The following is a 19,582-nucleotide window of genomic DNA, read 5'->3' on the forward strand; positions in this document are numbered from 1 at the left end:
CAGAATAAAACTATTTTGTTACCATTTCCCTGGTGCCTTTATGTGTCCTAGGGCTGGTGTCACTGTAGGCACCTGGAGGGCGGACATATTCCTCTCACCCTGCAGTAACACTGCATCTACTTGCATGTCCCCAGCTGCAGTGACTGTCACCCTAGGAGCCCCATGAGCAGCCTGGGCTCAAAGAAAACTGCAGGATGGTGCTGAGCAGCAGGGGCAGCACTTACAGCCCTGCTGTGTTTCTACTCTCATCCTCTGAAGCTTGTGGTGGGAGCTGAGCCCTCCTGGCCCTTGGGCCCCCACCTGAGCTGCCCTGTTGCTTGTATGTGGCCAGCGCGGGAGCATTTCCCAAGCAGGCATAGCCACTGTGCACGAGTGGTGTCCTTGGGGACCGCATGGTGGTCACTGAGCACCAATGTGGCCTGCAAGTATGAATGCTTGTCTTGGACCAGGATGATGGGAGCTGAGCTGGTGGTGGGAGTCACAGTGGCCAGTCTTTGGTCACAGAGCGAGCCCGGGGCCTGTTTTGGCAGCTGGGGCTGGAGGCCTGCAGTGCTGTGTGCCAGGGCATCACAGGGACTCTCTGGAGCATCCTGCAGCCCCTGTGACAGCCTCACTCTGTGTGGCTGGCAGGAGGCACTGCCATTTGGCCCCCATGGCTCTGGCACAGGATTTAGGAGCTCAGCTCAAACCTTTCTCTCCCCTGGCTCCACCCATACCAGATCCACCCTGAGCCCCGGGCAGCTCCCTGCCTGCTGCTACCCTCCTGCCGTGCTGCCTGTGCTGCCCCCTTCTGCCGAGAGACACCTTGTGACACCACTACCCTCAGTCTTTATTGGTATAAAAGCCTTCAACCTAAATTATATCAAAAATGGGGAGGCCTGGTTTCACAACAAATGGCTCAAAATGGTCACATAAGGGTCATAAGTTAATGTCTGCAGTAAAAAGGCTCCCAGGAAATTCCCTTTCAGGAGAACAGTAACTCAAGTGATAACTTCAGAGATAAAAGCCCAGCGGGGAGGCCAAGCCTGGCTTGGACCTGCCAAAGCCCCTGGTGAGACCCTGTGACTGTCCCCAGCCGGGGCAGTGGCCCCAGGGCATGGTCCCACGGTGCAGCGCTCCTCCTGCCCTGGCGAGCCTGGTGGGTGATGCCAGGAGTTCCTCGCCGTGGCCCCATCAGGGAAGGGGTAGGAGGAGCAAGACACATTCAGGACGTCGGGAGAGAAGGCAGCAGCTCCCAGGGCACAGGAGAGCCTGGACCAACTCAGGGCTGGCCTCAGAACTAGAGCTGGCATTGTCCCTGCTGCTGGTCCCCTCACGAAGCGCAGCTGGCGGCTCTCCCTGGGCAAGCCATGAGGCTATGGTCTGTTAAGGCACAACTCAAATATCTGTAAACACTGGTGCCCTCTCAGGGGAGGGTCTAACGAGCAATTCAAGTAAGGGTGGAAGAAAGATGGCTGCTCCCCAGCCATGCCACCCAAGCACCAGAGCCAGCAACTGCTCAGCCATGGTGGCAGATGGAATATCCTTGGTCACCTTCCGGCCAGGGGCGGCTTCAGGGCCACCTTCAGGGGGACAGCCCGCTGAATGACCAAGGGGGGTGTTGGTGGGGGATGAGGGAGAGCTGGTCCTGGTGGCCCCTCGTCATGGCATGGCGCCTTGCTTTTCAGTGCTGGGAGAGGCTTGCTGGGTGGCTTCGGCTTTGCCTGGTGGGAGGAGAGGAGAAACCCAAGTCCCTCACCTGGAAGCCAAGGAGGGACCTGGAGGGAGACGGGGCAGAGGAAGGCCCCCCCAAGTCATCAACCGCCTGGGCCAGGTGCCATGGCTGTGCCCCACACATCTGGGGCTGGTCAGGCCAGGGTAGGCTGGGGGGGATGTGTGAGAGTGGCTCCTGGCCACCGGAAGGACAGGACACCCCGCCACGAGGCAGCAGTGGCTTTCGGAGGGGTGGTTATCTGCAGGGGCCATCCTAAAAAGGCTGGAGATGTCACCTGGGGAACTGGCATCGGTGGCTGCAGGGTCAGCAAAATACAGGGCAAGAGGCTGCCCTCCCACCCACGCTGCAACAGCTGCCCTGTGCTGGGGCTCTGTTCAGCTCCCTTACCTGTGGGACCAGGTGGCAGGGCCCGAGCGGCCGGGCGTCCCGTGGGGCCGCTGTGCTGCTGAGCAGGTTGGGGTGGCCGATGTCGTGGCTGGACAGCTGGCGGCGGGGGCGTTGCATCCGGCTGCCCTCCTGGAAGAGTGGGTTGGCGAGGCTGGCAGCGGGCCCACTGGAGGTCCTCCTGTAGGGCACAGGAACAATACGGGAGCTGCTCCAGGCGCCCCCAAAGCTCAGCCTGTGTGGACATGGCTCAGCCCCGCTGTGGAGCAGGGGAGGGGGGGAATTACCCTTTCTGGAAGTGCCTCATCCCCCTGCCTCTGAGGAGCACAACGCCAATGCCAAGCAGGATGCTGGAGAGCGCCAGCACGGCCACCACAGCCGCTAAGACCATGCTGCTGCTCCCTGTGGAGACCCAGTCGGTGTCAGGATGGGCACCCCCATGCCGGGGACGCCCCGTGGGGATGGAACAGCTCCCACCAGCATGATGGCAGGCCACTGACCCCCTCCTGAGGCTTCCTCCCTGGCACACACATTGGGCCGAGGGAGCTGGTGCCGGTCATGCACAGGGGATGCCGTACCTGCCCCCATCCCTGAAATCTTCTGCTCACAGTAGGGCGCTGCCCAGCCCGGCTCGCAGTGACACTCACGTTTGTGGTTGCACACCTGAGATGAGGGAGGAAAGTGTCAGGGTGATGGACATGGTGTAGGGGCCGGGACCACTGCCTGGTCCCCGCAGCTGCTCTGGGAGAGGACGATCCAGCAGCATACCCCGTGGTTGTTGCACTTGGCTGAGCAGTTCTTGTTGCCGTAGACCAGTAGGTTCTGGCAGCGCCCAGCGTAGCAGACCTGGGGGCAGGCAGGGGGCTCTGAGGCTGCCCTGGGTCCCCGCGGCTGACAGTCACACCCCCCGCCACCCCAGCACGGCCACCAGTGCGCTCACCATCTCCTCTCCACACTTGGCGCCAGTGGGCACCAGCCTGAGCTTGGCCACCACCTCGTTGGCATCGTTGCTGGCGATGACTGCCTTGCACTTGAAGCGGCCAAAGAAGAGGGAGTAGGAGCCACCACCAAGGACGGGGCTGGCATTGTCACTCAGGCACAGCAGCGTGCCGCACTTCACATCCCTGCAGGAGAAGCAGCCATGAGCACCAGTGGTGGGGGCGGCACAGAGCTGGGGAGCTTTGCTTGGCCCTGCAGTGCTGTTGACAGACATGGACACCACTCCACCATCCCCCTGTCTCCAGTTCCTTACTTGGGGCTGCAGGGCCGCTTTCCATACTCAGTGAGGCAGTGGAGGTGAAGGTGTTGCTCGCTGTTGTGCTTAAAGCAGACATCAGGAGCCACCTGGGCCTCTGCAGGACACACGGAGAGGGTCACATGGAGCCAAAGCCTGCAGCAAGCCACCGGTGCTGGCACCAGTGCCTATACTTCAGGGTCATCAGCCATGGCACCCCAGCTAGGGATGCAGGAGGGGACCACAGCCGAGCAATGCCCCAACCTGCAGAGCTGGGCGTCCAGGCACATCACCCAGAACATGAGGCAAGGAGGGTGGACAGGGTGGGGGAGCAACTACCTGCGCCCCAGAGCGTGCGGCACTGCTCACTGTGCGAGGGGCAGGCCCCGTTGTAGCAGTAGCCATTGCCGTTCTGGCAGGAGATGCCATTCTCCTGGAAGACATCCTCTGGGCACTCGGCACTGAGGCCAGTGCAGTGCTCAGGCAGGTCGCAGTCGTTCTTGCTGGCCCGGCAGAGCACACCGGCAGCCTTCACCTGCACAGAAAAGGGGATGTTGGCACTACCTTGATGCTTTCGCATCCCTAGATCCATGCAGGCACCACAACCTAGCAGCACCCTTGTCTTCAAAACACCTCCTGGCACCCCACAGATCCAGACACAGCAGCTTGTGCGACTCTATCATAGATATTTGCTGTTGACTGAGCTACTGCACAGGACAGAGACACCATCAGGCCTTGGACTGGGTCTTCTCATAGTTAAGTCTCTCCCTGCGGACAACACCTTGTGCTTTGCTTTCAGTCTGGACTTGTCCTGGCGCCCTCCTCCAGCCCTGCCTCTTCACATCAAGGCACTTCTTATGCCTGTGTGCAGGAACCAATTCATATAACTCTTAACTTTCTCTTGGACGAATGGAGCAGAAGAGGCAGGTTGGTTTCCCGAATCAGGAATGGGCCACACTGATCTCTGCTGAACATTGCCCAGTTCTTCAACACCTTTCATCCTGCACCTGACCTAAGAGAGACAGGGGACCTGGGCTCCAGGATGCCAGAAACAGAGGCTGCTTCACCTTCCCAACTGCTTCCCACCGGCGATGCTGACTGTCCATGTAGTGAGACCATCGACTGGAAAGTGTGATTTCCACCACCACCTCCAAACCATTGGGTGTGTTTGGCTCTGGGCAGGCTACTACAGAGGTCCTTCAGGCTCTCCAGCGAGCTATGGACACACCTTGCGTCTACCAGGAAGCTCCGGAGGAGGCTGGGGCAGGACTACGCACCTGCCCACTGCCTTCCCTGCCAAGCTGGTCCCCCTGGCCGTGGCAGTACCTTGCAGTCCTGGCAGCAGTCCCCCCGGGCACACTCAGCTCCCTCTCTCAGCCGGCAAGTGGTGGCGTTGCAGCAGCGGTCGGAGCACTCCTGCAAGACAGGGCGGGACCAAAAGCCCCCTGAAAGACCCTTTTCTTCCTTTCTGGGGGGACGCAGTTGCCATGTCACCAGGTTCCAATGGCAGCTTAGCTGCCACAGGCTGAACTATGGGGCAAAACCACATCATCCCAGCTGTGAACCATTTCTGCCACCTCTCTACCCCCATTACCAACATCAAACCAAAGGACCAGAAGGGAATTTTCAGAGGATGGGGCCTGACCTGGGCCCCTGCTCTCTGGTAGCACCCTTTGCACATCTCCAGGAAGGAGAAAACAAGAGCTTTCTGTGCTCTCTGCATCGGGGGAGCATCCCTTCAGGTCCCAGAGCAGGGCTGTGACCCAGGGATTTATCCCAGAGACATCGCCTGGACATTTATCTCAAATCTCACCCCTGTGATGCAGTGGTGGGCAGCTAGGGACAAGGAAAAGCTGAGCATTGCTCTTGAAAGGACAACATGCCATGATGTCCCCCTCCTTGGATCACCTCTTTGGAGGATATGCTGGGGGATGGCCATCTTTCCTAGGCATGCTCCTGCTAAAATCACAGCCAGATACATGAAGGGGGGCGGGAGGGCGGGCTCACATCCAAGTTATTTTTCAGCAGAAGCACCAGGAACATAAGGAAGATGAGTCTTGCAAAGCACGATGCCCAGGGAAGAAGCTTATACAACCTTTTCTGAGTCTGAATGACAGGTCTCAGGTCCCTGACGCCCACCCTCCTTCCTGGGCTGTTAGAGAGTATCCCTACCTCTGGTGTACCACAGTCGCACTGCTCTCCCCGCTCCACAAACTGGTTCCCGCACACCGGCCCCCCATACAGCTCATCCGCCCTGGGGACGTTTAGCAGGCAACTGGTCCTGGGGTCCCCGAGGAACTGCCACATGTCCTGCTCACTGCAGCGGCTGAAGAGCTTGGGGTACACCAAGCTGAAGGGGGACAAAAACAGGCAGTCATGAGCAGAGATGAGAGCCCGAGGGCCCTCACACCCACTACCCCAGGAGGAAACTGGAGGGCCACCAACAGACCTTTGAAGTGCAGCTTCAAGTGAAGTGTCCGCCCAGACCTGACCATCTCACAGACTTCACCCCATCAGGACAGTGCCAAAGGACACCTCAAGATATTTGCTGCCCAGGGATATTCCCTTTTCTCCTTCACTCACCCAACACTCGCTGCCATGACACATCCGCCATCAGCTTTGGGGACAGGACAGCGGCAGCCAGCAATGTCTTCATCATGAGACATCCCCAAGTTATGCCCCATCTCATGAGCCATGGTGGATGCAGCACCGATAGGATTCATGCTGTGGTCCTGTGGGACAAGAAGTGCAGCGTGGTTCAGATGATCTCCACAGCATCTCAATGGGGCCCACTGGGGCTCTTCAGCCACTCAGTGCCAGGTCTTGCCGCCAGCTGCAATTTGTTCCCTAATGCTGCCATGCCGAGATAAAGGAAGACAAAAGCTGGACTTGGTCCCATGGCCCCTAAAGACCTCTGGACTGGGATCTCAGGGGTGTAAGTCAGCTTAGATATAGTGGCTACCCTGAAACAGTGCTTTGTGGTGGTTCTGGACAGCCAGAGGTCCCATGGCTCCTGCCCAAGCAAAGGATGCCCTCCCTGGGGAGGGATGAGAAGCACAGCCAGGGTGGTTGGAGAGCAATTGCAAACCAAGTCCCAGCCACCTCACAGGTAGTGGGAGAAGCCCTGTGTCCACAGAGCTGCTCTGGGAGGCTTTTCAGGGCTCAAGTATATCAGAGCCCTCCACAGGAACCCAGCTGGGTTTCCACAGCTACCCTTCCCCTGCAGCCCCAACACTTCCCTGGGGGTCAGTTGCTCAAGGGTCGGAGACACCACAAACCAGATCTAGCCCTAAGGGTGTGGAGGGCAAAAGCTGGAGACCAGTGGAGGTGAGACCCACTCTGGAAAATACAGTGCAGGGAGTGCAGACTGTGGGACCACTGCTGCCCAAGCAGCAGGACCCACCTGGTTGACACCAGCCGAGTCCCTGGTGCACATCACAAGCTTCTTGGCGAGCCCTACGGTCGTGCCATGGAAGTCTATACCCCTGTGGGATTGAGATGCCACCGTGACCATATGGCCTGGGTGGCAGCAGGGCTGCAAGGATGGTGAGGTGGTGGCCCCCATTCTTACGTGATCAGCTGGGCATTGTCATGCGGCTTCCTCCGCAGCAGCTCTGCCTCCCGCCAGTGGAGGAAGTTGTCCAGCGTCACCTCTGGGTTGGGACTGACCACGATTTTGTCCTTGTGGCTCCACACCTCCAAGCCGATCAAGGCCACCCGCAGGTGAAGAGGCTGATAAAGCTGGGGCAGGAGACAGCCCAGAGTAAGCGCTTGGATTTGAGCTGCACAAGCAGAGGGAAGGTCCCACCTCCCTGGGGAACAGCAACCAAGCCCAAGACCCCACCTCACTGTGCAATATCAGCTCTGTCACCCCTCAATAAATAACACAAGCTGGGGTGACCACGTAGACAGGGTTTACCCCGGGACCTCCGGGCTCCCTCTTGGCCAGTGAAGGCTGGGATGCTGCTCCCACATTGCTGACCCAAGACTGAGGCTGAAGCAAGGCAAGCAGAAACCCTGCCTTGGTGCACTGCATCCATCACTCTCCCCTTGTTAGCACCCACTTCAGCTTGAGAGTGGACATGAAAGTGCTAGGAGGCAGCTATCCCATGCTCCTGAGGGCCCAGGGCTGAGTTGCTTGTCAGGTCCACCCCATTGGCCACGGGAGCTGGTCATCCTGCAGCAGCCCACCTACGGGCTTGAGATCCACTCCAGCGCCATCACCCTACCCATGCCAATCTCTCCTCCGCTGTGTTCATGCCCATGCTGGCACTGCAGGGCATGTGTGGGAGCAGGGAGGGCAGATCCAGACCCCTGGGCTCACCTTGTCAACGTGGTTCACGATTTCCTTCATGCGGTTCTGCACTGTGCGCAAGTCTTTGTGTTTCCTGAACTACAGGAAGGACACAGAGAGATTTCCAGGCTGGCTTCGACGTCCTCACTGCAGTATGACAGCGAAAATGTAGGCACCAGCTTGGTCCCCCCTGCACTTACCTCCTCGTTGTCCACGACCAAGACCAGCTCCACATATCGGGGATCTTTGTGTAACGGAGCTGATTTCTGGAAGGGAAGAGGAAAGTGAGTGCAAAGAGGGGCTCAGCTCTGCAGCTTGCCGAGCCCTGCGGTTGACCCTCCTGTGGGATATGTTGGATCCTGGGGTATCTTCCAATGTTATTCAAGGCTAGTAGGTCTTCTAGCTCTGCTTTCTGATGTTACTTTGCTGGGTGTTTCAGACATCTTCGAACACACAACGAAAAACTCAAGCCTGCTACCGGGATAAGGCATGAGAGAGGCTCTGCAGGCATCACGGAGCTCATGGGGTAGGAGAATGCTCCTGAGGACTTGTTCCCACCAGGAGCTAGGCCACTAGGAGCAACCTGTGTTTGGGTACCCAACCAAAAACGCGCAGGAGAGGAGTATCACCAAGAGATGCGGTATGGCCCCACTCCTCTCCTGGACGTCACAGGACCTCTTGCAAACTCAGCTACAGGAAGAAGAAGCAAAGCAATCCTTAACCCAGCGGTAGAGCTTCATGGCTGCAGGAATTTTCGGTTCGTGGTCATATTCCAGGGTGGCAGCAGACTCTCGGCACGTGCCATGTTTCCCTTGCAGGTGAGCTGCTCTGTACACTGCATGCCGGCCAGCCGCATCCTCCTCCAGAGGCTCCAGCAGGAAGGTGGTGTCATTCACTCGGTAAAACCCTCTGCCAAGAGACAGGGTGGTCGTCAGGTTGGGGAGATATCCGGCAGGACGCGGACAGACCCTACACGCACCCACACAAGTGCCTGTGCTACAAAATACAGCTGCCAAATCCCAGCTAGGAAACCACCCTACCCCCTCATGGTTCCCATAAGCAGCTTGGATGAGCTACAGGACACTAGTGGGATGTGACAGTCAGGTCCTTCTGGCCACGTGCATGAAACCACACTCAATATAAAGCCCCAAGCAGCCCTTGGGCAGTGCGTGAAGCCCCACATCACTGCGCAGAGGTATGGGGTGGAAGAGCTCACAGCAATGCAAGGGACTGGATGCGCCTTCCCTGCAACCTCAACTGGCCCAAGAGCACATCAAAGAGGTGCTGCAGGACCGAGCTGACCTGGGGCATGCCAGGAGAGGGGGACCAATAGGAAACGTCCATAGCATTTTCTTTCAGAGGCTGCAAAAGCACCAGTTGAACAAAAGGACTGTTAGGGAGGCTGGAAACTGGCTGCTGGGCTGGGAGGGAGCAAACTGTGGCATGGTATCCGTGGCTGGTAGCAAGGGGAGTATCCTGTACTTTGAGCAGCAGAAATGTCCCAGGGTTCAACCAGGAGAACTGCCCAGCGCTGCCAGGCCAGGTTTAGCACAGCATTTCTGCTGAGCAGCTCTGGCCTTCAAGATGCTTTCTGTAAGGTGTGCCATGTGCCCTGTCTGTATTGTTCTTGTCTCCTGTTCTGCCATTGCACATCTTGTCCTCCTACTATACAAGGATATTGTGTCCAATGTATGCACAATCTGTGCAAAAGGTCTCCACAGACACAACCCCTGCTCTCAAAGTGAGGGTATGGCTACCACACAACTCCAGTGGGTGTTTCTCCTGCAAATAGGTGTTTGCAGGTCCCTCAGTGCTCCAAGGACCAGCCATCCCCCTCACACATCCCCCTGCAAAGGACGCCTCCCTTTCTGTCTTACTCTTTTGCAATGTCTGACTGCTAGCTGATCTTAAAAGAAAGAGAACAGCAGAGTACGAATCTTCCATGGCAAACTGAGCAACCTTGCATGGAGCTGGTGGCTTGGGTTACTCTGCAAGGATGCTTTCTGCCATTAAATGCAGGTAGACCCAAGGCAGCTTTTGAGGAATGACCACCAGCACAGCCAGCAGCTGGTGGGTAGAGGGAGACACAGCTGGCCTGATGCACCATATGCTTTCTTTTCCTTTTGGAAAGGCGCTCAGCCATCAGCTCTAGGAGCTTGGCACGGCCCAGAGGAGATGCTGGCTGCCTGCAAGCCAGTGCATTGCCACAAGCACACCTTTGTGCCACTGGCTGCAGCACTCAGGGCAAGTTTGGTCCAGTCTGCCCTGGGAAGAGAGGACGGATCCAGGACAAGCCGTGCCTTGCTGCCCACTCCTGCCCGGACCTCTTCCCATGCTCAGGTTTCTAGTCTCATCCCATGCCATGAGTCAACCCTCCCAAAAATGGCTTAGCTGCAAAACACCGCACGCCTTTCCTGCTGGGCGCCAAGCCAGGGCAGTCAGCACTCCCACCGCCAGCAGGAAAAGGAATGTCTTCTTCTCTTCCTCAGGGGAAAGCTGAGCTCTCCCTCCATCAGCACAGATCCGGCTGGCCAGGGCTTGGTCACACCGGCTCACTGTTACGCAGCACCGCATCTGCCAGGAGCAGGCCAGGCTTGATGCTGTCCTCCGGTCAGCTGCAGTGCCCTGGGGGAATTGAAGGTCCTACCTGAGCCCACTGCAGGTGCTGATGCTCACTGCTGAGTCGGCATATCCTTGCACACTGCCCTGATAAAAACAGTGATCCTGCCACCGAGAGAGAGGAGACGTGTAAAGGGGGTCTGCACCAGCTGTTGGCATGGTGGGACCCCACAGGAGAGGGAAAACTGCTCTCCCCAGAGCCAGCCCCGTACCTGAATGTCCGGCTTCTCCGTGATCTCTGTGCCATCAGCTGAGTAATGCGTCTCAGTGTAGTGCTGTCCCAGCAGCTCCCTGCAGGATAGGGAAGGGGCATTAGCAGTGACCCCAGTTTTGGGGAGAGAATGGAAAGCTTTGGGGATGAGGTTGGTCAGGTTGGGTATGGTGGGCCCATAACTTCCCCAAGTGGGTTTGGCAAGGAGGGAAAAAATGCAATATTTTGCTAGCAAGGGTCTGGGCTGAGGGCTTAGATTGCCGGTGTGGTGATGCCAGACCTTGGATAAATTATGTTCATGGCAAGGGCAGAAATCAAGCCTCCCCCTGGCTGTCCCACTATGCCCACCCACACTCACTTGTTCTTCTCCAGCCGCAGCAGGTAGTCTCTGCCTTCAGCACGGACGCTGTAGAGGACACGATCTGGGTAGGTGCTCTGCATGAAAGATAGATGACAGCACAGACCCACTGTCACCAGGAGCAAGTGCTACAGAAGAGAGGACCTGCCCAGAAAGGGTATGGGGTCTGCATGTACCCTGCTGGAAGGTGGCTGCAGGATGGGGAGCCTGGCTGCTCACCCTGGAGGCATCCAGCAAAGACACGGGAAGTCAGAAGAGAAGAAAGAAAGCATGTGGGCAATAACACAAATGCCCAGCACATCCTGAGATAAAGAACAGGTCACCAGCAATGAAACAGAGTCAGCAAAATCTGACTTCTCATGTCTGACACATGGCTGCAGATGGCCGTGCCAGAAACTGAGGTTTCCTACTCATCAATCACAAAGCTCCTTTTTTTGAAGACTGAGTTCAGCACTTACTCACAAAGATCCCCGGTGCCCAACGGCTCTCATCAGCAGAGACTTCCTTATCTCTGACTGATCTAACATGCAACATCACAGTTAGAGAACAACCTTCTTTTGGTTCTTGTCTGCTACTGAGAGTAGATTTCAGTATCACCATGTGCCATATCCCCTGAGCATCATGCTAGTGCTGGTGGAAGGGACCTCAACGCCTCTCAAGTCCAACCTCCAGTCACTATGGCTGGGTCAGGGTGACTGGCTCAGCTCAGCTGAGCCCTGAAGCCCCAGGATGGAGATGTCCCTCTAGAAGAAGTGGTTCCCTCTGAGATGTCTTGTGATCTCCATCTGCAGAGGTTGGGCCACAGACCTCCAGCGGTCCTGTCCCACCAGGGCCACCGAGAAAGAGATGATAATCCCTTGCATGGTGCCCTGTATCAGGCTGCACCCTTGGCACCAGGGATCTCCTCAGCCACCACCACAGAACAGAGACGTCTCCTGAGGACACATCTTCAGCTCTTATGGGATCCCAGGGTTGGAGAATTGAGCAAAAGGCAAAGCAAGTGTCTCCCGCAGGGCCAGCATTCCTCCCAGATGAGGTGTGCGGCCTCTTCCTGGGGAGGATGACAGCACCTGCTGTCATACAATGGCTCAGCACTCCCAGGGGGATGATCTGCAACCTGGCAGGAGCTGGGGCTGAGCAGAAAGTCCTGCTGACTCAGCACCAGCAGGGCCAGGTAAGAGGGTTTGCCCATCAGTCTATTGCCCTCAATTCTACCCAGTTTGCACTTCCAATCTGAAGTGATGGGCTGCTGGCCATGAAACATCCTCTCTGCCTGCTGAGCAGGTTACAACAAGCCTGCTGGGTGGCCAGGCAGCCCCAGCTGCAGGCGAGTGCGCTGCTGGCATGCAGGCGCACTCATTGGTCCCTGGAAAATTCTTCTCTTATGAACAGCGTCTGCTGCCTGACATGTCCATCTGATCCCATGTCCACTGACAAAGCAATGCTTTGTTATTGTTGGCAGCGCCAGAGCCAGAAAGAGGTCTTAAGAAATGGCAGGAAGGCACTTGGAAGGGTTTGGTAGGTCAGGGACCATCTCTTGGAGACAACCGCAGGGCAAGTAAAAAAAAAAAAAAGTCCTGATAAAGCTTCTCTGAATCACCCCCTTCCTTATTAGCATGGGCTTTGCAAGGGCTCCAGATGGAAAAGCTTTGAAAGCGCAGGCAGCTCAGCCCTGCCCCAGCCCAAGCCCTGCTAACCCCATGACCATGCTGAGTAAGCAAAGCAGATCTGTGGCCACAGCGCACAGGAGGGATTTCTTCCAGCTGGTCTTAATAAGATACTCAGAGAGCTTGCAGAGGATCAGGACAATGCCATCTCACCCCAGCACAGGGTATTTCTTCTCTGGGTGGGAAGAGGCAACGGGTCTCTCTAGGACAGTAGGGATGGGGCTCATTGCACCATGCCATGTATCAGAGGAGGTGCAGCACAAGAGAGGAGGAAAAGAAGGTGGGTTGCTAGGCCACCACCATCCCTTGCTTCTGCTCCATCTGGCCCCACCACTTGCTCTGCAACGTCCTGCTGCTTCCTGCAGAGCCCCAGGCTGGGCCAGCAAGAGCTGGGCTGTCTCCACCTAGGCAAAGAACTGGCCTCTTTGCATCAACTGACTCTAGGATGCAGTGGGGGAGATCAGCAGGGATGTGCAAGCACAGGTGCACTGGGGGAGAAGCCAGCAGCTTGCAACGCAGGGTATTACATGGGCTGGAAACCACCCTCCCATTTCAATACAGCTTTTTGAGACGCTGGAGCATGGGGATAAGAGAGAGAGGTCACATCTGCAATATCAAGAGCATGTAAATAGAAATCTTTTTGAAGGCCCTTCTTGCTCTTTTTTTCAGGTGCCTTTCCATGAAGAACCCAGGCTTGTCACATGTCCCTGCTAAGGGCAGGTGGGAAGAGAAGACCATGGCCTGTGGGGAGGCTGGCATACCAGGAGATCCTGTGCTGTGGGACCCAGGTCTCCACCCTGTCTCCAGGGCTGAACATTTTGATTTAAGCAAAGCCAGAGGGGAGCAGATCTGCTTCAAACCTCACCTGGCAGACGCTCTGCCGGACCAGCCCCATGTGTCCTAACTGCTCTGACCCAGGAACCAGCTCTTGGCCCATGCCCATCTCAGCCAGAGACTGCTAATGCAAAGCCACAGGAGGAGCTGATGCAGAAAACACCCATCCAGCTACTTGTCTCCACTTCAAAGAGGGGCTTGGTGGTGGTCAAGACTTGCTGAGAACCTCTTCCCCACCAAGGTTACTAGGAGAGCAAACCCAACTTTTGTGGAAGAGGAGGAAAATGGCTTGAAAGGGAGGAGACCTCATACCCTCAACACAGCAAGTCTGGGAGGTCCGAGGACTGCCCAATCCAAGACCGAATCCAGGTGCCACCCGGCAGACACCACCCATGGCTGTCCCAAAGTACATAGCTCAAGGCAGATGTCTTCTCCCATGCTGTGGAAAGCAGAGGGACCCCGAGATGGCTGAGCTCCCCTTTCCGGGGGGATCGGTGCAGAGCCGCCCAGCACAGATGGTGTCTCTAAATAGCCTGGGGAATGTTTATCTCGTGAACAAGTTTAGGTTTCTAGAGCAGAGAAAACAGATGCTTTCGGGGAGTGTTTTTTGAAGCTAGTTTATCAGAAAGGGTTTGAATCACAGATGAATGTGCTGTGCGAAGAGTTTACTAGGAAATAAATGTCCCCAGCCCATCCATCTCAACAGGTGCTAAAGTCGGTGCTTTTCAGTCCTAGAAAATGAATCCATGTATTTGGCTGAATTTCACTTTAAGGCAATGAGGAAAGTATCTTTGAGGTCAACGCCATCATCCTATGGACGTCAACCCCAAGCACTCAAAACTTCTGAGTCAAACCCCATTCCTTCCCCCAAATTACAAGGTTTCCCAAGAAAAATAACACTGCCTTTCTTTCATGTGGTTTCTGCAACTTTCTGATTCTTATTTCCCTGTCCCAAAGGGCCAAAAAACCCAACTTCAGCAAACGCAGCAAGAAAAATGCTTACAGCTCAATGAGGCTTTGCAAATCCCTCTTTAAGCAAACATGAGATGTCACAAGATCACTGCAAGGCTGCAAGAGGTGGCACCGCTGGGTAACGTCTCCAAAGCAAGCATTGGAAAAAGCACCCTCCCCTCTCCAAGAGTCCACCCTGCTATCTGCAGTTCCTATTTTGACCCAAAACAGGCCAGGAAACCTGATCTGACCAACTACTCCAAGATCTCCATCCTCTGGGATGGAAGCAATGCAAGAAAATGTGCACCAGGCCATTCTTCTGGCACAGGGCTAAGAGGGTTCAGCTCCGAGCCCAGTGGTGGGCCAAGGGGTTCCAGCTTTGAGCCCAGTGATGGGCCAAGGGTCTCTGCTGACTGTAACGCCCCCCCCCCCATCCATGGACTCCGTGAAAGGCAGCGAGGGGAGGCAATGCTACTCACTGGTGGTGCAGAGAAGTCCCTCTTCCCTCGAGCTGCCAGCACCTTGTGTGGTGTCACCGTCTCATACTTCTTGACATGGGCGAGCTTCTCCTCCAGCCTGGCAGTGGTGTCTGGGAAAAGTCAAAGGGCTTTGAGCCGGGATGCCCAGAAACAACCGAGTCGGTATAATGGAAACAGCCAACATGAAGGTGCAGGGAAGAGCCAAAATAGCAAGTCCTGAAATGCCTGCTGGGAACGCAACTCCCTGATGGGCTCCAGGGACGCTCCAGCCCCTCCAGCCCCAGTGCCCACACGGCGTTCAGCACCACCCATGGGTGAGCGGGTTCCTTCAAGGCTGGAAAAACCCTACTGAGACCCTGGTGCATAAGTAAAGATGGAGGTTTTTCAGCTCCCCATCCTGATGCCACGGTTTGTGACTTGGAGTCAGGCAGCTGCCGTTTTGGAGAACAGCTAGTGTCAGGGCTGGCTCAGCCCTCCTCCCATCCTCTTTTTTTTTTTATGTCAGTAGGGAGACATTTCTGCCGCAAACTCTTCACCTTCCCCAGGAGCTCCCGCTGCAGCCAGGGTTAGACGGGGCCAGCGGAGCCCCCGGCGGGGTGGCGGCAGAGCCGGGCGCTCCGTCGGCGGGTGCCTGGCGGCCCTCGCCCACGGAGCCCGAGCGGGAGCCAGGAGCCTCGTCACCACCCCCTCGGCCGGCTGAGTCACCGGTCCCCCCCGCGAGCACGCCGCAGGCTGGCGGTGACAAATTTCCCCATCCCCTGCGAGCGGAGCCGGCCGAGGGAGGTGACTCTGGTCCTCAAAGCCCCTTTCTCCATCCTTTGCCCTGGAGGAAGGTCGGGGAGGCGATGCCAGCCGTACCCGCGTAATCCCCCGATAACCCTAGGGGAGACGGAGCAGCCGAAACCCCGCCGAGCTGCGACCCGTCCCAAAAATCCACCCCTCGCCCAGCTCCCGCCTTGCGCATCCACTCCTGTGCCGCTTCCCACGCGTCCCCTTCATTCTCGCGGGGAAAAGCATTCCCCCCGCCCCCCCCGCCCTGTACCTCCAACCCGGCCCCATGGCAGAAGACCCCGGGGGAGCCGGACTTTTGCCCTGTGCCCCCGAAACTTCACGCCCCTCCCGTCGGCGGAGCACGGCTGCCTGCGGGCTGCCTGCCCTGCCGGGGACCCGCGCCCGCCCGCCCCACGCTCACCGTGGACCAGCAGCAGCAGCAAGAGCCGGCAGAGCAGGACGAGCGCCGGGGCCATGGCTCCGGAGGTGCCCGCCGCGCCCGGCCCCAAGCGCCGCCGCACCGCGCCGCGCCGTCAGCCTCCGCCCGCCGTGACTCACCGCCACTCGCGGGACGGGACGGGGAGGGACGGGGCGGGGATGGGGCCGCCCCCGGCGGGGGGGTCCGTGCAGAGCGGGGCTGGGAGAGGCGGGGGAGGAGAGGGTCCGTGAGGTATCGGGGGGTGTCCGTGGGGCATCGGGGGGTGTCCGTGAGACATTGCGGAGGGTCCGTGGGGCATCGGAAAGGGTTTATGGGATATCAGAGGGTGTGCATGTGGCATTGGGGCGGGGGGCGGGGTGTCCGAGTGGCATTGGGTTCTGTCTGTGTGGCTTCAGACAGAGTCCAAGGGGCATCAGGGTGGGTGCACGGCCTCTAGGGGCATGTCCCGGGGCACTGTAGGGGGGGCTGCAGGGCACTGAGGGGGTGACAGTGGGGCTTCAGGTGTGGCGGAGGGCACTGGGAAGCCCAGCTTGGCTCTGAGGTGGTGGAGGGACTGGGGTGGTTGGGCTGCCACAGGAGGCAGTGGGGCTGGGAGTGTCCCGTGGGGCACTGGGAACTGCCTGTGGGGTATGGAGGGGGTGTCCATGGGGCACTGGAGGTGCCTGCCTGGCTCTAAGGTGACAGAGGGGCTGGAGGGGCTGGGGACATAGAGCAGTGTCCATTGGACACAAAGGGGGCATCTGCGGGACACTGGGGTGGCCCTGAGGTGATGAGGTGAGCCACCTGGGGGTGGCTGGACTATCAGTGGGCAGCAGTGGGACTGGGGAGGCATGGGGGAGTGTCGGTGGGGTGTTGAGATGATGGAGCACTGAGATACTGGGGTCACCATGGAGGGCTGAGCTGTCGGGGGGCTGGGGGGGACAGTGGGACATCGAGGCACTTGGGACCCTCCCTGATCCCAAAGGACTGGAGGGACTGGGATCACCATTTGGGGCTGAGCTGGGAGGTGCACTGCGCCCTGAGCTCTCCGCTCTGCCACAGAGCTGACTGCTGTGTCCCCCTTGTCCACAGAACATCCCAGGTTGGAAGGGACTCCTGAAGGTCATCTGGTCCGACCTGTAGTGGGGAAGGGGGCCTGGATGAGGTTATCTCGCACCCTGTCCAGTCGCATCTTGAAACCCTCCAGCAATGGGGACTCTACCATGTCCCTGGGAAGGTTTTCCCAGTGAGTGATTGTTCTCACTGTAACATATTTCTTAGGTTGAGATGAAACCTCACCCAGAGCGACCCATTACTCCTTGTCTTCGCCATGTGGCAACTTGTGAAGAGAGAACCCCCTCCTGCAAACTGATTTTTTATATTTCTTGGTGTTTCAGGTCAGGACCAGCCAGGAAATGCTGCATTTAACTTTTGCATTTAACGAAAGAAGGGTGGGGTCGGACACCAAATTCGGCTGTTGCAGAGCTCCATCACCGGGGACAAGTTTCCTCCAAAATGGCACAGAACCCACCATAGCCAAGCGCTACCCGTGTCTTCCCTCTTTCTTTCTGCAGCTTTTCTGTAATTCCTTCCTAAATAGACAAGTTTATTTAAAAAACAATAAATATTAAAGCTCCACGCTTTCACCCTCAACACTCCTAGTCATGTCTGTTCATAACTATCTAAACGTCTCCAGTAGAGTAGTCCCCACCATGATGGTAACCCTTGTGACGTGTGCAGAGCTGAGCTGGCCTTGAAGGAGCTACTGGCCAGCCCACAGTTTGTGAAGCACAGCAAACAACCTGGCTTGTGAGGGAGACACAGAGCAGCCAAATTGTGACTCAGGGCAAGGAGGTACCCGACTGCCGTGCCATGGGATGTGGGGCTGCTGGGTTCAGACACAGAACATTTTCTTGCCCCTCTCCTAGCACCTCCTGGCTTCTGGTTGAGGGGAGAAGACACACATCCACCTCCTACTCAGGGCTAATAGTAGGGCATCTGGCCCGGACCAAAGTCTGCTCTCGGAGAGGAGCGGGTAGATCTATGTAGAGATCCATCCAAGCGCCCCAAGCCTTTAAGGTAACTGCTCAGCCAGCCAGGCATCCACATGCAGGCCACAATTTTTGGGTAACTAATTGGTTACCTGTCAATGTGTTCTCATGCAAACAGCAGGAGCCAAAGGCTGGCATGATGCTGCCCCACCAGCATCACCACCTCTGCCTGGGGCAGGCATAGTGAGGGGGACATATCCAGCTAGTGGGCTGTCGGTACATGGTACACAAGCAGGGAGGACCCAGCCCTGGGGTGCAGGTGACCTCCTGGAGGCTTTCTCACTCAGGTGTGGACCTGTGGGTCACAGGAAACAGCATGCCATCCCATAGAGGTGGAATACCCATGTCTCCTACAGAAGAGTGTGCAAGGGGAGGGGAGCCCCCCTCCTAGGAGAGTGATGCCTTTCCCCCCACTAAAAGCTGCAAGAGGACTGTGCATGACTGTCTGCATGGGTGAGCAGGACTTCTTGGGATTATTCATAGATGGGTGCTTAGAAGTTTGCTGTTGATTAACATTTCAGAAATATCTATTACTTTTGGTGAGACTCAATGCTTGCTGGTTAATTATGTTTTCTTAATCTATAAATGGCTTCCATCCTGATTTAATTTAAATCATGTGAACAGAGTTTCGTCCTGCAACAGCCACTACACTGCTCATTGGTGTAAAAAATGTGCGTGACTAACAGTGACAGAGTGAGGTCCCGGGGGAGGTCTCTCAAGCCTAAGATGTTGGGCACTGAGAGGCAAGCAGGTTCCTCCAGGGACCCGGGCCCCTCTGCCTCTCCGCCCTGAGCTCAAGGCTGTGAAGTCTGTAGATCCACAGAAACTTAATGGAAATGGCAGGTCAACTTCTCCAAGCCTCCCTGGACTGAGAGGCCATCTCGGTGCAAGGAACAGGAAACTTTCCCTTCCCCATGAACTGTGCAAGTCCTTTCCCTGAAGAGCCAGAGGATGCTGGCTGAGGTCTCAGTCCTCAACCTCAGCCTTCAGATGAAGGAATTCAGTCCTCCTGACTGGTGGTCTCCATCCTCTTCTTGGTTCTCCCTCCCTCTGCCAAGCTGGAGGACCAGCTTTAGGCCACCAGAGCAAAGAGAACCTGGCTCTTTCCTCTTAACACACTCTAGAAGGTCCTTGCAAAGGAGGAGGTGGTGGAGACGAAGGGCAGGTCATTAACAGGAGCACTCAGCCTTGTATCCACAGCCCTTGCATGTCTCCCCAGGTTCCCACACTTGCCACCGAGGCCTCTGGGTCTCTGGCACATGTCTTGGTTACCACTTGTTCCTGGGAGACACTTTTCTTCTCTTCCATCCTGTACCACACCCTCTTCCAAACTGGCTCAAGCAATTTTTATGGCTGCACAACTCTGTAAGACACCCTGAAAGTCCTCTGCTGAGGACTTGGCCAATATGACATGAACATCACATACCTGCTCATCAGCTGCGAACCCCATCTCATCAGTCAGAGCAGCTGATCAGATTCATTCCAGCAACCCCCCAATTAGGCTCTCCTCCCAAAATAATGCTGCATGGCAGCTGAGCCAGATCTCTATGAGCTGACCAAAATTTAGTCACCTAAGAGGCTACTTTGCACCCTGAGT

General features: G+C 56.9%; 1 protein-coding gene and 1 long non-coding RNA gene across 3 annotated transcripts; one reads left to right on the forward strand and one right to left on the reverse strand.

The window, feature by feature from the left end:
- Positions 1–143: 143 nt before the first annotated feature.
- On the reverse strand, positions 144–16,070 carry ADAM8 (ADAM metallopeptidase domain 8). 2 transcript variants are annotated; one of them, XM_087765905.1, is made up of 21 exons: positions 15,938–16,070; positions 14,746–14,855; positions 10,815–10,891; positions 10,458–10,536; positions 10,274–10,350; positions 8,349–8,535; positions 7,827–7,892; positions 7,657–7,725; positions 6,904–7,073; positions 6,736–6,817; positions 5,916–6,064; positions 5,505–5,682; positions 4,659–4,748; positions 3,672–3,867; positions 3,351–3,450; positions 3,039–3,222; positions 2,867–2,944; positions 2,677–2,761; positions 2,386–2,500; positions 2,102–2,279; positions 144–1,703 (listed from the first exon to the last, which is right to left on the reverse strand). In XM_087765905.1, exons 1-21 carry the CDS (start codon positions 15,990–15,992, stop codon positions 1,530–1,532), a joined length of 2,499 nt encoding a protein of 832 aa, XP_087622031.1. In that variant the 5' UTR covers positions 15,993–16,070; the 3' UTR covers positions 144–1,529. The 2 variants fall into 2 exon arrangements, with proteins under 2 accessions (XP_087622031.1, XP_087622032.1); XM_087765906.1 differs by lacking the exon at positions 2,867–2,944.
- LOC148054743 (uncharacterized) lies at positions 15,779–17,569 on the forward strand. Its single transcript, XR_015706508.1, has 3 exons — positions 15,779–16,002; positions 17,027–17,180; positions 17,332–17,569. It is a non-coding gene; the product is annotated as an uncharacterized LOC148054743 (long non-coding RNA).
- Positions 17,570–19,582: the final 2,013 nt, after the last annotated feature.

This window comes from Nipponia nippon, unplaced genomic scaffold (assembly GCF_047370975.1).
Source record: "Nipponia nippon isolate SJK-2023a ecotype South Korea unplaced genomic scaffold, ASM4737097v1 scaffold_3, whole genome shotgun sequence".
In the NCBI taxonomy this organism is placed as follows: domain Eukaryota; kingdom Metazoa; phylum Chordata; class Aves; order Pelecaniformes; family Threskiornithidae; genus Nipponia; species Nipponia nippon.